Here is an 18,852-nt window from a genome sequence, read left to right on the forward strand (position 1 = left end):
TATTTATCACAGAATCACAGAATGGTTGAGGTTGGAAGGGACCTCTGGAGATCATCTAAGTGCAACCCCCCTGCTCAAGCAGGGTCACCTAGAGCACGTTGCACAGGATCRCATCCAGGCAGGTTTTGAATATCTCCAGAGAAGGAGACTCCACAACCTCTGTTGTATAGCAAGTCTGGAGAAAAATATGATCTTATTGAAGTGATTTTTCCACTATTTTCCTAAATAACTTTCCCAGTTCATTATAACACAGGAATGTTTGGGCCAAGAAAATCTTCTGCTGATATGTGTGTGTACTTCTGAAGACTTGTTTTTGACTCACAGTAAGGCATTTGCACAGCTAATTAGGAAGTTATTATTTGTTTATATACATATCCTGAAACCCACCAAATTTGGAACTCCATATGGTGCCTTACTATGGTCTAAGAGTTGCAAAAAAGTCTGATGTGGGTTTCTGATGCCATGGTTAAAGTTAGGTATGGCTAAAGTTATATGCAAGTAAAACCAGAAACTTAGGGAAAACACTAGGCCACTTCAGTAATACATCACACTATGAGCTCCACAGATAATGAATACCCTGAAAAAAACAAGCATACTAACAAGTCAGATGTGACAAAAGCATACCTTCTAGCCAGGTACAAGGCTTGGGTGCTCTGATGCAAACAGGGCAATTTAAGGTATTATTACCCTACAGCTCTCATTCCTGCCCCTCAGAACAGCCAGTAAAGTAAATGCATGCCTACACTTCAACTTCAGTTATTTGTCCCTAGTGTTTAAATGCTAACTTCCTTTATCATATAAAAAAGCCAGACTGAAATGGCTGGCAGATAGAAACACATTTTTTTCTACCATCTTGGCTATACAGATAGTACCCTTGATAGCAGAAGAAGGAGGAAGAGAGAGGGACAGCTTTTGGAAGCATTACAGCTAGATTTGTCAGAACTCACATGACAACACAATGACTCACGTCTGAAGCGATCTGAAGTCACAGACCAACTTGTCATTAATTTCATTTGTGGGCAGAACGAAACACAGAAGTTATTATCTATCCATCTACCAATATGGACTCTATTATATGAACTTTTCTTACTAGGAGCCAGACTTAACCATTTTATTTCTAGCAAGACTAAAAGAATACTAACTGGCTTGAGTTAAAGTACAGTAAGGCTGTAAGCATTTGACTGGCCAGGTAACTTATTTTGCCTAATGCTGTCATAGTAATCTCTGTATTTTCCCTATAAACACAGAATGCTGCTTGGAGTTAACACAGGTGAGCACTAAAGGTTTTTGCCAGAGATGGAGAAGACAGGAGGGATTATTGGGAACTATAAATGCCTGAGCAGCAATATTCACAAAAATATGACTGCTCATATCTCAGAACCATGGGTTGCAATATGTAAACTAACAGATGGGGTATTTTAGTGTCAAGCTTACCATGAGTACAGAAAGCCTGATCTTCACTCCCCCCATTACCCCTCCAAACAGGAATAATACTGAGCAGTAGGACAAGGAGCCAAGAGTTGGAATTCTTCTGTACTATTTCCAGTTTTCTGCTGACTTATGAGACGACTTTCAGCAAGGAACAAAGGATATATAAGACTGCATGACAAAAAAAGCAAAGATCAGCAAGCTGGCACCAAACAAGCTAGTTAGGACCAGAAGCCACAAGTAGAAACCTAATGCAACTGTACAACTCCCTAATCTCTAGCTAACACCGCTGCATGACACTATACAGACATTTCTACATGGTACTGCGTTATACCGTCCATTTCCCTACATAAGCACAGTTCTGATAACACTTACCTACATCATGGGTTGCTGTCAAGCTAAATACATTCAAGTCAAACACTCTGAAGTCTTTGGATGAAAGAACCTCCCATTTGGCAAGTGGAAATTACCACCAACGTTACGAAATGAGTGGGTGCTGCTTAGATTGAGAATTAGCTCTTCATAACATGGTTGCTAACCAAATAATAATGGGAAAATAAGCATTTGCCTTTCAACTTAGTCTCTATAGGAATAGAGGCAGACTGTAACAAAGGATAATTGTTACAGTTTGAATACTAGAGGGGAAATTAAAGAGCTTAATGGAATGAGTATGATTTTTCCTTTATCTTAGTACAATCTGAGAAATAATCCTCATTTTAGTAAGACACTCTCCCTTTTAATTAAAGGAGAAAAGCCTAACTGAGCAACGTAAAAAGAGAATCTTGCTTAGAAACATGGAACACAGATTAGAAAATGCTGAGCTGACCAAATGTTCCCACAATGTTTTATCCAACTCTTACAATTTCTGTACATGATATAAGGAAACAGTGAAGTGAACGCTGCATGAACAATTTCACAGAAATTGAGAGGGGATTGGAAGAAATAATTGGAAAGCTCATCAATTAATGCTAATAAAATTTTGCTTTACGGGTTTTGGGAAGGTCATAATTATAACTAAGAGGAAGATATTGAGAGAGCGTCTTTTTGGAAAGAAGAGAAAAATTTAAAGGCTAGTAAGAAAAGGAAAAAAATAAATAATTCTTTAAAGTACAAAATGTTACATTTTACTTTATTTAAAAATCTGTTTTCATTTATCTGTTACCACCTATACTTATTTCTGATACCTCGTTAGGTTAAGATTTATGAAAGAAGACAGTTACTTCTTTGCAAGTCCTGTTTTTATTTTCAGTTGTGCAAAGCCCACGGACAGATAGTCTCATTTCAGTAGAACAACAGAGACAGGAACATTACTCAAAATTCTGTCAGGCTCCCTTCTATTTAAAGGCAATTGGTTATTTCATTTAACATTCTCCAATGCACATAAAATAGTTACTTAGCTTTTCTGAATGTTTTTCTCTATCATTATTAAAATTCAAGGGCTTTATATAGCAATCTTTGTTAAGTTACCAAAAGTCTCATTTAAAGCTTTTCCCCGAAACCGTTTTCAAAACAACATACTATTTTATTATGGAAAAACAGCAGAAAATTCATCTATATTTTATTATAAAAACAAGATTTCTTTCTTTTTATTTCAGCAGACTGTCTTGTAGCACAGAAACCTTTTTCTCTTCAGTGGTTAGAGATTCACTGTAGATATCTCTAGTCAATGGGAATCTGTCATTTTAATTGACAGTTCACTTAGGGCTGTCAGTTATTAAAAGCAGAGAGCTAACACAGCCTAATAGTTACCCAAACCACTGCATCTCTTCTAGGACTGTAACGAGTATTTAAAATTGTGGTTAAATCAGAAGAATATCAAACCTGGAGTAGGATTGAGGCTGTATTCTAGAGGGTCTGCGTAACCACTTTCTTGCTGATTGAACACACCAAAATGAGCAGAATATTCTACCAAAACTCCTTTTGCCCACCACAGTTTGGGTTTGCTTCCTTTTCTACCATCAGCTTTCAGCTTAAAATTGACATTCCATCCTAAGCAGCAGACCATGGCTGTTGCTTGATTAATTCAAATGAGCTTAGATTCAGCCTATATGAACCATTATCATTTGATGCCACGGTCACTGCATTAAGTGAAGACAGAAAATTTTCCAAAGCAGCTGTTTTGGATTACACTTACCAGGCATATCACAGAGCTCATGGCCCATGTTTTAAGTTGCATATCAACCTGTAAGGCCAAATTCTGCTAACCTTAAAACTCTATCAACGTGTTTCTTAGTCCAGAAACATAAGTGGAGTTGGGGTGATAAAGACATATCACCTCATGACTATTGGTAACATCTGTTACGATCTGGGGCTCCAGGAGTTCCTCCTTCAACATATGAAGATGATAACTAAGAGGACAGAATGTGTATCTGAGCTGTGCTATGATTCTACTTGAAAAACTTAACAAGACTTTTCAGAGCCTTTCATTTCAACATGAAAGGAAACGGCACATTCCAAAAGAACAGCACCTGCTCAGTCACGCTGAAACTGTCAGTTTTATACATGTATTGTACCACCAAGATTTATTCTTTAACCATCAGGCAGTGGAATCAGTTAAGAAATACACTTATACAAATGGACCAGAGAATCTAACATGACCAAACTTTCATTAGCACATGCTGGTTTCAGTATCTTTATCTTTTAGGGCTGAAGTTTCACTTCATATTTTACCTCTAATTTAACTGATTTTTCCCTTTCATATTGACAATTTTAATATTTTCTTTCTTTATAATGACGATTTATGTAATCAMGTGTTTATAAGATAGCTTAACAATTTTTCCAGGCTCATAGAAAATGATACTTTAATGAAAAAAATAAAACCAACATCTTACCTTAACCTTCTATTTTGTAGAGACAAGGTGTTCAGGTCTTGACAACCCTTGGAAACATGCAGTATACTTCACCAATAGGTTTCTGTTGAGAAAAATCAGCACATTTGACAATTTTTCACAGAATTTGGTTGAGTAAATACTCTGAAAATATCTTTGCAGTTGTCTGCTACATCATCATCATTTCTTTCTGTCACCCCTTAAGATCTTAGCATTAGCAATCACAATACAGGGACTCATTGCCTAACTTACATAAAAACAGCTACAGCTCTCTGAGAGACAGAATATCAGCTTTGGTTCCCCTGTTTACCAAGAAGTCATTCCTCTCTGGTCCCCTAAAGAAGCCCAAGAGACCTCTTGCAACTTGTATGTAACATAAAAAGAAAGAAAGAAAAAAAAAACCCCACACAGATGGTATCCTTGATATTTAATGTCAGCAAGCTCTGGCCACTTTTGGACTCTGTAAGCCTGTCTAAGCAGACTTGCCAATAAGATCTATGTAAGGACTAAAGACAAAACCTTGCAAACACCTTGCAGAAAGGAAAGGAGGGCTTCTACAGCTCTCACTGCTGTGGGGGAACCAGGAGGAAAAATGTGGACACTAGCCTCTTCCCAGTATGGGCTTTCAGCAAACAGATTCTTGCTTCCTTGTAGGATCACTGCTGTTTACTTCATTGTCTCCCATTCCCCTCCCGTGTAGAAAGAGCAGAGGCTCTGTGTTGCTCTCTCCCCAAACTGTTTTTGGCTGGAACTCTTTCTGCTCTGATATTTTCATTAGAGTATGTGGGAGATTCTGCAAAGAGGACAGCATCGTTAGAGAGCACATCCTTTCCTGGGCCAGGTACCACTGCACTAGAAGTCCATCCTCATCCCAAGGACTGACAATCTTTCTCACTTCTGGCTGCACAGACCCCTTTACAACACCTCAGGCTTTTTCCTTGCTAAGAGGTGAGATTTAACTGCAGTACATCCCTAGCTCCTGAAAAGATCCATCCCAGTCTGTTTCTTTTCTGCCTGAAAGCCTAAGCAGCACAGCGAGTCTTCCTCTAGAAACACATTTCTAGACACTACATTTTCCCTAAGACGACAGCACTTTCTGTCTCTTTCTCAGCTGGCTACATGCTTTTACGGTCTCTTTTAACAAGGTTTTGGGGCTTCTCAGGGATGTCATTCCCAGAGTAAGTGCCTTGTGTGCTGGGAAGAAGGTCTTTGCTCAAGCACAAATTATGTTACCAAATGGCTATAAAGTACTTGGGCTGTAGAAACTATCATAAAAAGAAGTTCTGCAGCTGCAAGTGGGAGACAATCTGGTGGTGAAGCATTAGAATGAAAACCAGTTCCTCTATATTTTCTATTATCGGATCACCTCCAGTAATAAAGGGCAACTATTTATAAAACGGTCAAGCATGCTTTGGCACCCATCAATTTTAGAATCATTTTTCTTATGAGACATTCACTTGAAATACTCTGAACTTGCTTCATAGTCAAATTCTTCTAAGTCTCGTTCCAAATTTCTCTAATGCTAGTAGCATTACTCAACATTGCTACATCTAATCTATTGAACTTTGCTATGGGATAAATAACAAAGTAACAATGCATTGGACATGATTAGAACTTGACTAAATTAATTTTGGTAATGCCAATTATACTGAGTTATTGCAAAAATAATTCACACCACTATGCTGCAGATCATATGTCACCCGTAAGCCAACTCTCAGTATATAGGTTACATGGCATAAGACAACTGCTGATTTTTGCAAAGTCTTAATTGACAGCATGCATGTGACTAATCCTAGTAATTTGCAATACTTAATAATAGACTATTAAGTAATTAAATACTGCTATATTTGCACTGAATTGTATTACTACATTTACTGTTCTTCCCTCATCCACATGACCAGTCATTTCATCCTAGAAGGCAATGCAGTTAGTCAAGCATGTTTTGCCCTCATGAATCTCTGCAGGCAGTTCTTAATCACCTTCTTGTCTTTCGCACGTCTGGAGATGGATTCCAATAGCACATGCTCCCCAATTGTTTTGAAGATGGAGGTAGGGCCAAGTTCTCCAGATCCTCCTCTTCATCTTTCTTAAGAACAGGCACACCAGTCTTCTTCCAGTCACGAAGAATCTCCCTGTTCAACATGATTTTTCATAGTCAACCGGCAGTGCTATCATATTGGCCAGCTTTTCCAACATGGTTAAGAGAATCCTATGCAGTCCCATGGATCTGAATATGCCCAGTTCTCTAAAGTCTCCCTAACTCATTGCTCCCTCATTGGTGGCTGCTCCTCTCTGTCCCAAAGGATGCTGGTACATACAGAAGAATGGAAGCAGGTTTTACCTGTGAAGACTGAAGGCAAAAAAAAAAGGCATCAGGTGTTTCAACCTTTTCCATATTTACCACTAGAGTTGTCTTCCTCAACCATCAATACCTGTGTTTTAACTGAACTTCCTTTTGCAACCAGCACAGCTGTAAAACACCTTCATGTTGTTGTTCAGGCTTCTTGCCAGTCTTAGCTCTAATGGGATTTTGGTCTTTCTGATTTTGCCCCTAAGTACTTGAGCAATGCCTTCATAATTCTCCATTGCTGTCCATCCTTGTTTCCACCTCTTGCATGTTCTCTTTTTTCATCTTAGTTCATTGAGAAGCTTCTTTCTTAGTCAAGTAGTCCTTCTACCAAAAATCACCCACCTTCTTGCACAACAGGATTGCTCATTCTTGAGCTCTCAGCAAGTTTTAAAAAAACAGACAGCAATCCTAGGCACCCTTTCCCTTCATGGCTGCTTCACAGGGACTTCTGCTTCCTAACAATTCCTTGAATTACTGACCCTCAATAAGGGTCAGAGAGAGTCAACATGAGCCCCCTCTATCCTTTGAAGGGAGATGAAGACTTCTGGACAGTTTATTCTACTACCTTGAATAAAGTATCTGGATAAAACGCTCAAGTAAACACTGCTAGAATAACTTATGTGTATTTTGATCCCATTGGAATAGTATCCTTCAAACAGAATTGGGCAGTCATCCCTCATCCTTTCATCAATCCAGAGCTATCAGCCAATGTAAAGGTTAATCTCAAACGTAAATGAGAGCCAACTGCATAACCCTATTTGTGCAATCAAAACTAAATTGCAAAAAAATGTAACCTGACACACTCTGAGAAAACATTTACCTGGGCTTTAAAAATTGCTCCACATGACAGGAGGGGATATTCTGCTTTACAACAGGTTGATGACTTTTCAGATCCAATCACGCTGAAGGGATGCTAACATCTCCAAAGCAGGAGGGGACATCAGTGATTGAGAGAGATTTTTTTATTGAGCTCTGTTTACAAAATCCTTCTGAGACATATGAATCTGAAAAACCCTCAAGGAGAGTTTGGGGCACCAAAGGAAGGAATAGGTCCTTAAATTCAGATCCTCTTCTAAGATACTGGGCCATTCAAGAGACACTAAGAGCCAGATCTTCAGCCATGTGGCTGTAAAGCAGCTAGCAGCTTGGCTACTGGGTAACACAGGATGAAAGTCGCCTTTGGAGCTAATCCAAGTAGATAATTTTCTTTCTATTTCCATTCATATTTTATAGCCTTTACAAATGTTGCAACTGAGTTGGAATCCTACAAATACATTATTTTATTCAACCTTATTCTAGTTTATTTTTTGGTTGGTTTCTGGTAACTCCCAATCACTAAAGTACGTTGCTTTGTCAGAGGGATGATTCTTACCATTGGTATACTAGAACACTTACAGAGCCAGCACAACAGTGCTTTAACCCACKGGACAGGAAGGGCACATGTGCTCCTCTACTGACCCACACGGACTGTTTTGCAAACTAGAGGTATACACCTCAGTGAGGAAGAGAAATCTTCCAGAGACAGGCACTGGCTAGGAAAGCTCCATGACCTGCAGCAGAGCATCAGAGGGCTCACTCAGTCCTCCTGGGGAGGTTGCAACAGCCATGTTAGAAGGATCTTTCTATTAGATCTGTCACTTTTCTTTTCTTAATATATCACTGCTTCACAAAGAGGAAGCACAGGTGCTAAGGATATTTAGACAGCATTTCGTTTTCCTCTAACACTTACTGCAAAGCCTTCCAAAATCAAGTAGACTTTGTACTGACATCCATAAGGCACTAACTGGATTCTTAATCTCTAAATATGTAAGTTATTTTTAAACACCAATCACATTTCACCAAACAAGTAATTCTCAAGCAGCACAAGTTTTGGACCATGGGATATGCTGAGGAAAAAGCTGATATACCAACACTCCATGTTCAGAAAACATCTGCTGATGTCAACAGCAAAAGGAGAAACTATTATATCTTGTTGATCTTTAAACAGTTCTTAACTCCTTCAGCAACAGAGCTCAAATACCAACAAATGTTTTAGCTTTTCTACTTCACAGAAGAGAGGAAAAAGCAACAAGTATCTTCCAACTTCCTTACTCTGGGACAATGACACTTCCGTTACAGTAATTTGCACAGACCTGTGACCTTTCCTAACATTTCTTTTCAAGGAGCTAGAGTTAACAACCTTGAGACATACAAAGTGGTTCACAGTACTCCAAGTCAGTGCTCTACACTGGATGCAGGAGAATGCATAAACATTTGCATCAATCTATTCTTACTTTGCATTTGCATGTTTTTCCTCATAACGACTCTATTTTTATTTGAAAGAAAAAGAAAAGTAAGGATTCCTATGATGGCTTATTAGGGCTCAAAGCAGAGCAACCTTCRCTGTTAGAGTTAGAATCCAGCATCAAATTCGGGGACAAGATCCAACTATCTGGCTTAGTGTCAAGACAACCATGAGTACCAACTCAATTCGGAAAGTACGACAGAGAGTCAAAAGAAAGTAGAATAAGAATCGAGATGTAACTTGACAAGACTGCTGCATACAGGAGTTGCTAAATGGGATAGCCATGCTCAGAAGCCAAAGGAGCAGAGAAAATTGTGGTAGAAATGGAGTGCAGGAACGGAGGCAGGCACAGACGAATAACAGAAAAAGCAGGAGGGAGTGCTGTGACACAATGCAGAAATAAGAATCTTAAAAGGAAGTCGTTTGGCAGAACTGGCCTAGAACACACTAGGCATTGTCTAAGAAAGGCAAAGCCAGCAGTAGCTGTCCTGCTTAGAAGAAAACCTAGGCTTAACACCAACTACCACAAACTACATCCCTTGACCCACCTAATCTTTCTTCTCACACCAGAGAGCATATACCATTACAATGCTGATAGTCTAAAATGGGATCTTATGGGAAATGCAAAGTCCATTTTAACAATTCAGTTGCATGGTGTTTTATCACCCATAATCAATAACTTCAACATCCAAGGAGCTATGTTTGTGCCCAAATGTTTAGAACTGTATGTACAAGGCAATATCTTGTTGTCAATGAAAGAGAAATTACATGTGCACACTCAATAAAATCAAGTATCTTCACCAGTAGAAGAAGATTTCACAACTGCTTTGTTGCAGAGAGGCAGGGAAGCATGAAGAGGTTGGAGAACAATTATTTCTCACATTCAAAAAATAGGAGGTGCATACAACATTAGTAGGTAGAAGGTCTGGTATATACAAAGAAAAATACACCTTCTCCGTTAGCACCTAATTAAATTGTAGGATCCATTACTACAGGATGTTGTAGAGTATAAATGGTTACTAAAAGAGATTAGATGAACGCACAGAGAACAGGTTTGTCACAGATTATTAAACACAATTGTTAGAATACATCTGGGTCAGGAAGCATCTAAATAGCTGGCTGCTGAAAGCAGGTGTGATGTGCTCGGGAAAGTATCACTCACTACGTGACCTGATTGCTGGACCCTTTGCATCCATTCCTTGCTCCAGCAGGAGTCAGGACAATAGGCTAGACAGATCTTTGTTCTGACTCAGGAGGAAAGTTCTTTTTCTGTAGAATTTGCCACTGCCCCTTCCTTCACTGAGGTAGATCTGACACTACTGTAGTACTCTGACTTACATACCCATATGTATTTTGATGTGTTGATTTATATAAGTAACTTCCAAAAATGATTCTTTAACATCTGCTAAATTAGATTGTTACAGGATGACCTATAAGCTCACAGGCTTATCATATATTTATTTCATTGAATCTTGAGAGATTTGGGACTGATTCAGATCAATTCAAGAAGTTTGGATTAATGACTCCTGAGAACCGTATCACCAGAAGCTAATTATTCTATGGTAAGAAGGATTTTCTTAAGGCTTAGTAGATTTCACAAAAAACACTCAGGTGTAGGTTATTCCCACCAACTCAGTATTCTCAATCCTTATTGGCTAGAATGATGCAGTGTGTAAACTGCAGCATTCTCCTTTCTCTTCAACATTTAACAGGACTCAAAGTTACAGATGAAGAACAGCCAGAACAACACAGAGAAGCTATAAAAGCTGATTTCCCATCACCTCTGCACTCCTTTGATATCCCTGACAACCTTTTTTGCAAATTTGAGCAACTCAAATGATGGTGATCTAATGTCACATGTGGAAGCCTGAAATGCAGCTTTGCTTCAGACAGTATTGAACACTCTTCACTACATTTACATGTAGGCAGATAATTTGTTCCATGATAMACCACTCACTAAAAAGAGTTCCAGGATGCAATTGCATTAAAAGAATTATATAGAGAGAGTAACAAAACCAACACATTATTGCTTCAGTCTTATGTGAAATGCAAACCCACCTTTCAAGTATTCAATTCAAAATTACATACACTTGTATCAGTTACTCAGTCAGTGTCTCTAGCTGGAGCATGTGAAATACAGTAAGCATCTCATTCAACAGATATTTCTGCTGTAAGGCAGTATTCTCCACCAACAAAATTGAAATTTTAAGATAACTCCTCTCATGAGTTCCCAACCTCTCCCCAAGCCCTATTATTTCAAATATAAATACCAATTCATAAAAATAACATTCAACTCAGATAAAAAATTCCCAACAATTCAAAACTTTTATTCCTACAATTTTTATCTTCTTAGGGAAATAACCCTAATTTTCCTTGGAAATGGAGTCTCCAAAATTAAAGTAAGAAAACTTGGTTGTAAAAAAAAATTCTAATTCCATGATTTGTAGTGCAGCTAGAAATCCTTGCTTTTAGAAATAAGGGTCTGAGGCAAAATAGTGAACACAGTTTGCCAAAGAGAGAGGAAAACTAACTTTTATAAACAGTTTATATGAAAGGCCCTCTGATGTCAGAGGAATGCAATTTTTATATTCCTTGCTTTAAACCAATATTAATAATTTGTTAATAATTCAACTGCTTTTTGTGTTTTATTTTTAAATCAACAACACTGATTTATTAAGCACAATATAGGTTTCTGTCTCCTCATGGAAAACAAATTCCTACTTTTTTTTTGCAAGTCATTTCTTTGTTCTGATTTACATTTTTGGTCCTGAAAGCATAAGATAGCTAGCTGCATTACCTATGGTCTTTTAACTGTTTGCTCATTAATAACAAACCATTTTAAATACAACATGTACATTTAATTTGCACATATTAGCTTTCACTCAGACCGAAATGAATTAAAATATTTAGTTATGCACTGTCTAAAATACTTTGCTGTATACTATAAAATACAGCATCAGAACTCCAAGTATAATTCTTGGAATCCACTATTTTTGGCAATAAGTTGTACTATTAATCCAAGTATTTTTATGCAGTCAAAATCCTTAAAAAATGTATTTTACAGCAATGCACTTTTCATATATTTTAACACACATAGACTCTGATTGAAAAGAGTCTGTAAATGAATCCAAGTTTCCTCAAGCTGTGTTGACAATCTGGATATTTCTTCTAGTAGCCTTGGCTCTGATGAGAGGATCTTAAGATGCAACTGAAAATAAAAAGGAGGAGTTAGTGAAATAAATTCAGATGATCAAAATTTACAATATCAGCTTCCTCATTCACTTCCACAGGTTTGCTTTCAGTAATGTCCCCAATAAAGGAAAGATTATTTTCTTGCAATTGATTCCCTCCCTTTGATGCTGCCTTCATTTTGCAAGAAGTCTTTTTTAACCATTTTACTCCCACATGTATATTACATAGGATACAGCAGCAAATTGTCTTTAATACATTACTGCTTTACTAGTTGTACTTCTGCTGCTGAATCTATCCTCATCACACACTTTTCTAGAGAGCAGCTCTCCTCTCTTTCTAACCTGCATCATGAACTCCTCTTTAGACTAGGAAGGTTAAATGCATGCCCTGAGGTCAATGGAGTTCATTATTTAAATAATCTGTGTTGCATAATGCAAGAAGAATGATGTCAGCACACTCTACACTGATACAGGGAGAGGATGTCTCTACAGAATAAATAGCAATCCTGGAACAAAGCATAATGCAAAGAAACCTCTCAATCTTGTAGAAAGGCAATACATTTTTACCGCTTAATTGATGAACTAGTTATTTCCTTTGCTACAACTTACATCTAGGAGTTTTGCTACAACAAAAGATATTTGTGCTCAGGTATCACAGGTAAGTTTATATTGCCACTTTAGTTCAGAGCAGGAGTGTATTTCTGAGCATGAAACTAAACTGGGAGATGAACTCCAGCATCTAAGGCTTCAGCTACTAATGAGCTACCAATGGACTAGAGCTAGTCCATAATAAAAAGTCATTGTAGGTGTCAGGACCTCACAGTCCTAACCGTTTCACTTTACAAATCCACTCCCCAGGGATCCTGCCTAACCCGAAGAGAGGAAAAAGGACAAGTATATACTCATATTTGTCTGGCATTATACTCCCTCTATTTTGAAAAGCAATTCCTGCAGTAGTGCTATTAAGAAATGTAAGTCAAGCAGACATTACCACGTGTGTCTGAATGTTTATCACCACTTTTCCTATTAAGCTGTAATTATTTTTTTCCTACAGTTCATACAGTAGAGCATAGGTAAACATTTTCATATCAGAAAGGTTGCACTCTTCTATAGAACTACCTTCTAAGAGTAACTGCTATTGCACATTATCATGGTAACTTCCTAACTTCCACACATCTGGGAATAATTTTATTAGTTCTGTGCTGCTTAACAGGTAACAAACAAAAGCAGCCCACTGACATGCAAAGTAAAAGTCAGGTTTCCAGTGTCTCCAACTCTTTTACTTTCCTTCTTTTACTTTCCCAAACATCACGCATTAAACACTTTTCTTGCTTAAAATGGAGCAAATTACAGCTTAGCAATTAACAATCATTCAGAATGTTAGGTATGTTATAAAAAATTGTAACAATCATAAGTAACAAATACTAAAATAAAGCCTGTCTGGTATTGTACTTTTCACTGTAACTATTTTTTACTTTTTTTTTTTTTTTTTGACTGTGAACAGCTGAGTTGTCAAATTAGCCAATGCATCAAGTAAATCGTTTTAAAACCATCTCCAACAAAAAACATTTAAGATAATCCTTCAAAGCAGACATTTTGCACAGGCAATTTACATCCTGTTACTGAACAATGATCATTTTATGACTGACACCAAGTTTTAATAGAAAACCATTACCTTTAGAAACAGTGCAAGGTATGCTTGAGCAAGTTCGAAGTTGTACTTCTTGTTCAGCATCATCCCAATCATTCTCAAAAAGCTTAGCATCACCTCCATAGAGCCGCCACCTTCAGGGGCCAAACCCCTTAGTTCTATCTCAATATTGGATGGTCCCATGTCTTTCAGCAAGTTAAGTGGAGTTGTATCTATGTTAAAGTATTGAGGGATAAAGTATCAGTAATGTTTGCAGAAAAGCACTTTAGAAATCCTTCACCCGGACAGAAGTATTCAAAATTCTTGAGCAGTTATTTGGTAACAATATGTCTCAAGTTTATATGGTTTCTCTACTTTTTTATTTTTACTCAAAATGTCATCCTGCCTTTACTTCACTTTCTCATCATATGCTACAGAGAAGTATATCTCTAATAAGACAGTTATATTCTATTGATAAGTTTGCTCCAAAAAATACAAGCAACTTCTTCATATTTGTATCACTTTCATTTTTTAATTGTATTTTAAGCTGTACAAAATTTCTAATTAATCATATAATACTGTCGTTTTGCATTGCTCCTTAGCAAAAAAAAGCTATTCACTTGGACTTTAAGCTGTTATTGCAAATATATCCTAGAAGAGACAAACTATATAGCACTTTCGCTGAGAACCTGTCTAAGTTTAACGCTATTAAGATTAAGCTACATTAAGGATAACCTGGTCCTTCTAAGGGAATCACTGGTTTTGTTAAGTAAATTTCTCTTGTTTTCCCTGGGGGGTGGGGGGGATTTTTTTTCCTTGTAGAAATATATACGATTTACTTTTTTCTTCTTTGTAAATGTTCTTCCTCAGTATTTCTCCAATCCTACATGAACTTTGAGAATTTTATCCATCTGCTTTATAAACACAGAAATAAAAATTTACATGGTCACAAACACAGCTGTTTGTAACAAAATTTTAAATGCTGTCTTCTGATTAGCACTTCAGTTTCTGAAGCTGCTAAGAAGAGACTGTAACTAATGGTAACGGGCACTGGATAATATTCCTTAGGTGGTATATTTGATTCTACCTTTGAATATTTGATTGCTGAGAAAATCATTAGTGCAATTGAGACATTAATAGTACTGAGAATATACATTATTTAATTTCTATGCCATAAGAGATTAAAAAAATAGGGAGCATATTATGGAACTGGTACACATAAAACATGGAAAAGGTGTCTAGCACAATCTATATCCCACTGTCCTGCTCCCAGATGCAAACCCTGCTTCCACCCCAGTGGAAGGATGGCTTTGGGCATATGTTATCCATTTACATCTCCCAGTTGCCTTTGAAAGAGGCACTTGTAAACTGGCCAGCACAGAGCTATATTACACACCAGCAGCTTCCTGGATCCAGACCAATAGGTTCCTGGGCCTGGGATTATAGCACAGACTCTGGAGCACATCTGCCTTACAGCAGAGATGGCCTGAGGGCAGCCCTAGGGACCACAGCCACAGCACATCGCTGGGTGATACCTGCTCCCCAGTATAGACAGCCACTGGGCTTGGCTAGATTTCTAAATATTCAGCTCATGTCTCCCTCTTCTCTGAGCATCTCTGAAACAGTTTAATAGAATACTACCAACTGAAATACTAAAACACTGCATAAAAAACACATCTTGTTTGTGACAGATGACCATAAAATATTGTGTGCAGACTGTTTTAAGTGCAGGTGAGTAAGCTCTTCATCTCAAAACACTTTAAGAAGGCACAGAAGAACTTGCAACAGAACTGCCTGTGCACAAGCTTCCAGCGACTGCCCATTTACACTTCCAGGACACCTCTATTAGCAATCTTTTCCAACAATCCCAGTTTCAATGATTCTGTAGGAACACAATTTAAACAAGCATAAATAGCAGGTACATTTATCTCCACAGGCACCTTAAGAGACTGAATTTCAAAATGAATTGAGTGTCAAAAAATCCAACAGATTATAATTATAATCAATTATTTCTTCTTAAGCTTTAAATTATAAAGCAATTACAATTAAAGCTCTAAGTTTTCCTGAAGTTTTAGTGAAACAACTTTTGAAACAGAACCTCCTCGGAAAATAGGCTTTTTCACGGTTCAGCAGACCACCAGTTTATGCCTTATCAGATGTTTCCCTTCCTTTCTGACCCTACAAATAACACACAGCACCTTTTCTGAGCAAGATCATCGCAATCTCCAAGAATCTCTAACAACCTCAGGAACATTATCTGCTTTCTCTATATGGTTTTTAGCCTGAGCTGGGCTTCACACTGCTGGCAAGCTGGACAGCCATGGATCTTTGATCTAGTTTGGCTTTAAATACATTATTCATTTCTATACATAACAAGCCATTCTCTTTGCCTTTGCTACTGTACTATGCAGATTTTTCCCTCGCATTCCTTATCAATTCTGCCTTTAAAAAACAAACATTCATCAAAATATTAGTAGCTTGTACATTTTCAGTGAAATATCTTGTTAACTTACATTCATTAGTGCTCAGGGCTTCTTCAAGATGAATGTAGAAATCAGATTTCTGTGCCAGTACTCCAAGGTTCACTACCTTTGACTAGACCATGAAAGTATAAGAGAGTGTACATGAATATGCAAATATATTTTTACATATTAATTAGATTCTTTTCCTACTGACAGGACAAGAGATTTGAAGAAAGAAAGCATTAAAATTGGTATTGTCTCAGAMGACTAAAAAGCATATTTAAGATTTGCTTGGAGAAATACACAAGGTATGCAGCATCACATTGAGTCTTGTTTTTACCTGTGTATCATTTTCTTGTTCTGGAGCAGCGTATCGTGGTATAAGACCAGGAACTGTTGGGATGAAGAAAGGGGCTGACTTGGGAACTTTTGGTGGCTCTCTTGGTTTATTCTTTTTCTGTTAATTAGATATTTGAATTAAAGTCATCATCACAGTAGGAACAATTGGGAGGGTTTTTTTTGTTAAAAGAATTATTTTTAAAATCCTTATTGTGAAAATTATAAGGACTGATCAAAAARTAAAGAGATAGAAAAAACATTTTACCACTTAATATGAAGATATTTAGCTGAACAACTCCCCACCCCAATCCCAGAAATTGTGAAAAGCAACAGCCTTCTACTGCAAAATCCTAAACAACACAAGAAAGGTGTGATCAAGTCTTGAATAGATAAATGCAGCTCACAGGGCAAGAGCAAATACATCTGGCTGTATGCTATTGTTTTTTTTCATCCTCTTCTCTTAGTTATGGGAATGCTTGACAGTGGTTTGGAAGCATAACCTAGAACAGCTTCACAGGCACTTATTAAGCTATGTTGACATGGAAATGCCTTCCTTCAGACAGCTATTTTAAGCCTTGCAGAAATAATAATGCAAAAGTTACTAAACAGTCCTTCCTTCTCAAGGATTTCTTGAGCGCCACAGAAACTTTTAAGACAACCGTCTGTTTTACATTACAGGAGAAATAACATTTATTTAACCTACTCTGAGAAAAGCACACAACCCAAATACTACACTAGGTAAGTGACAGTGTGCCTGTATCATTACCTTGATGATATCAAGATTGAGGAGATTCTTCCACCTTGACTCAGGTAATAAGGATAGGGTTATCAGCTGCTCCCCCAATTGCTCAGGTGAATCATATTCTATCATTTCACCACATGTTTCTTCAGCTCCTGCTGCATCCACATCTTTCAAGAACAGGTATCTTTTGTTAACATATGCACTTCAGTTTGTTTTTTTTTTAATTAGAACATGAGTATTTCTTTTGCAATTTTTGAAAAATGTGTATATATAACATCCATATAAATTTGTGCTAGCATAACATATAGCTCACAAGCTACAGAAACAATCTTTATTAACTTGGTAAAGTAATTTATTTAAGTTCAACAGAAAGAATAATAGAATACTTTTCAATTTTTTTGTTAACTAATTATTTTAAAATATGTATGCAGTGATCTTAGTTCTGAGTTACAAATTTTGAGAATTTTTGCATTTAAATGTGCACAATATTCATAACCTGTTCACAGCTATGACTGAAGCTGCACATAAAAATGAAGAAAATCTTAACATTAAAGCACAACATCACACAATAAAAATCTGCTCTAGACTTCTGTGTGGTCTTGACCACTTTCACTTTCCCCTTCCTATTTGCAAAATCCATTAGTATTACACATGGCTGAAACTATGACTGTCATAGAAGAGCCTAAAGCCACAAAGAAACTTAAAAAATTAAAAGCTCAGCGCAGCCAAACAGAAGCCTTACATTTGCTGAAGACAGGAAATGAATTCACGTGTTCGGCCAGAACCAGACACTGCTTACAGGACCAGAACATTCAAAGTTTTGGGATGAAATTCTGTCTCCTTAATTTAAGGATATGAATTAAGTATATGCTTAATGAAGCAGTCACGGCTGAGTAAGTTCCTCCCTTCTTTACGTGGCCAATACAGAGAGTTAGTGGTGTCTCTCCTTCTCCAGAGAGATCTAAACATAGGCACTTACCTTAGGAGAACTGCTAGACTTGAGCAGACAAGATCTCCCTCTAGAGGCTTTCAGAAGCACAACTATTTCTCTCTATTAACTGTATGAGAAATGCAATTGAGGCCTTTCTCCCACTGGGAATCCAATAAGGATAGAAGCTAGGCAGGCTGAACACAGTTCTCTTGCCACCATGACAATACCCAGCACTAAAACTCCTATGGAATATATGCGGGCAAAAAAGCTCACAGAATCACAGAATGGTTGAGGTTGGAAGGGACCTCTGGAGATCATCTAGTCCAACCCTGCTCAAGTAGGGTTACCTAGAGTACGTTGCACAGGATCGCATCCAGGCAGGTTTTGAATACCTCCAAGGAAGGAGACTCCACAACCTCTCAGAGCACTGGAACAGGTTGCCCAGTCACTCTCACAGTGAAGAAGCTTTTCCTCATATTCAGATGGAACTGTCTGTGTTTCAGTTTGTGCCCGTTGCCTCGCGTCCTGTCACTGGGCACCACTGAAAAGAGTCTGGCTCCATTCTCTYGACACCCTCCCTTCAGATACTTCTACACGTTAATAAGATCTCCTCTCAAGCCTTCTCTTCTCCAGGCTAAACAGGCCCAGCTCTCTCAGTCTTTCCTCA

General features: G+C 37.7%; 2 protein-coding genes across 11 annotated transcripts in view; both read right to left on the reverse strand.

Annotated features, from left to right (window-relative positions):
* CAMK4 (calcium/calmodulin dependent protein kinase IV) overlaps positions 1 to 11,101 on the reverse strand; it is a 207,127-nt gene extending 196,026 nt beyond the window's left edge. Inside the window, exons 1-4 of the mRNA XM_026059868.1 lie at positions 6,689 to 11,101; positions 6,236 to 6,606; positions 4,260 to 4,341; positions 1,435 to 1,599 (exon numbers count right to left, since the gene is read on the reverse strand). The gene's annotated coding sequence lies outside the window, so the exon portion shown is untranslated. The remainder of the gene's footprint in view (positions 1 to 1,434; positions 1,600 to 4,259; positions 4,342 to 6,235; positions 6,607 to 6,688) is intronic.
* Positions 11,102 to 11,196: 95 nt separating this feature from the next.
* The window catches only part of WDR36 (WD repeat domain 36), a 36,330-nt gene continuing 28,674 nt past the window's right edge, over positions 11,197 to 18,852 (reverse strand). For 6 of the 10 annotated variants that reach the window (XM_026059861.1, XM_026059860.1, XM_026059862.1 and 3 more), the window contains 5 exons: positions 17,279 to 17,421; positions 16,514 to 16,630; positions 16,225 to 16,306; positions 13,757 to 13,944; positions 11,197 to 12,098 (listed from right to left, as the gene is read on the reverse strand). In XM_026059861.1, the coding sequence (XP_025915646.1) occupies positions 11,949 to 12,098; positions 13,757 to 13,944; positions 16,225 to 16,306; positions 16,514 to 16,630; positions 17,279 to 17,421 (680 nt within the window). In that variant the 3' untranslated portion in view covers positions 11,197 to 11,948. Of the gene's footprint in view, positions 12,099 to 13,756; positions 15,594 to 16,224; positions 16,307 to 16,513; positions 16,631 to 17,278; positions 17,422 to 18,852 lie in introns of those variants that run through there. The other 4 variants (XR_003252495.1, XR_003252496.1, XR_003252494.1 and 1 more) reach the window with 4 other exon arrangements.

This window comes from Apteryx rowi, unplaced genomic scaffold (assembly GCF_003343035.1).
Source record: "Apteryx rowi isolate R43461 unplaced genomic scaffold, aptRow1 scaffold_161, whole genome shotgun sequence".
NCBI lineage: Eukaryota > Metazoa > Chordata > Aves > Apterygiformes > Apterygidae > Apteryx > Apteryx rowi.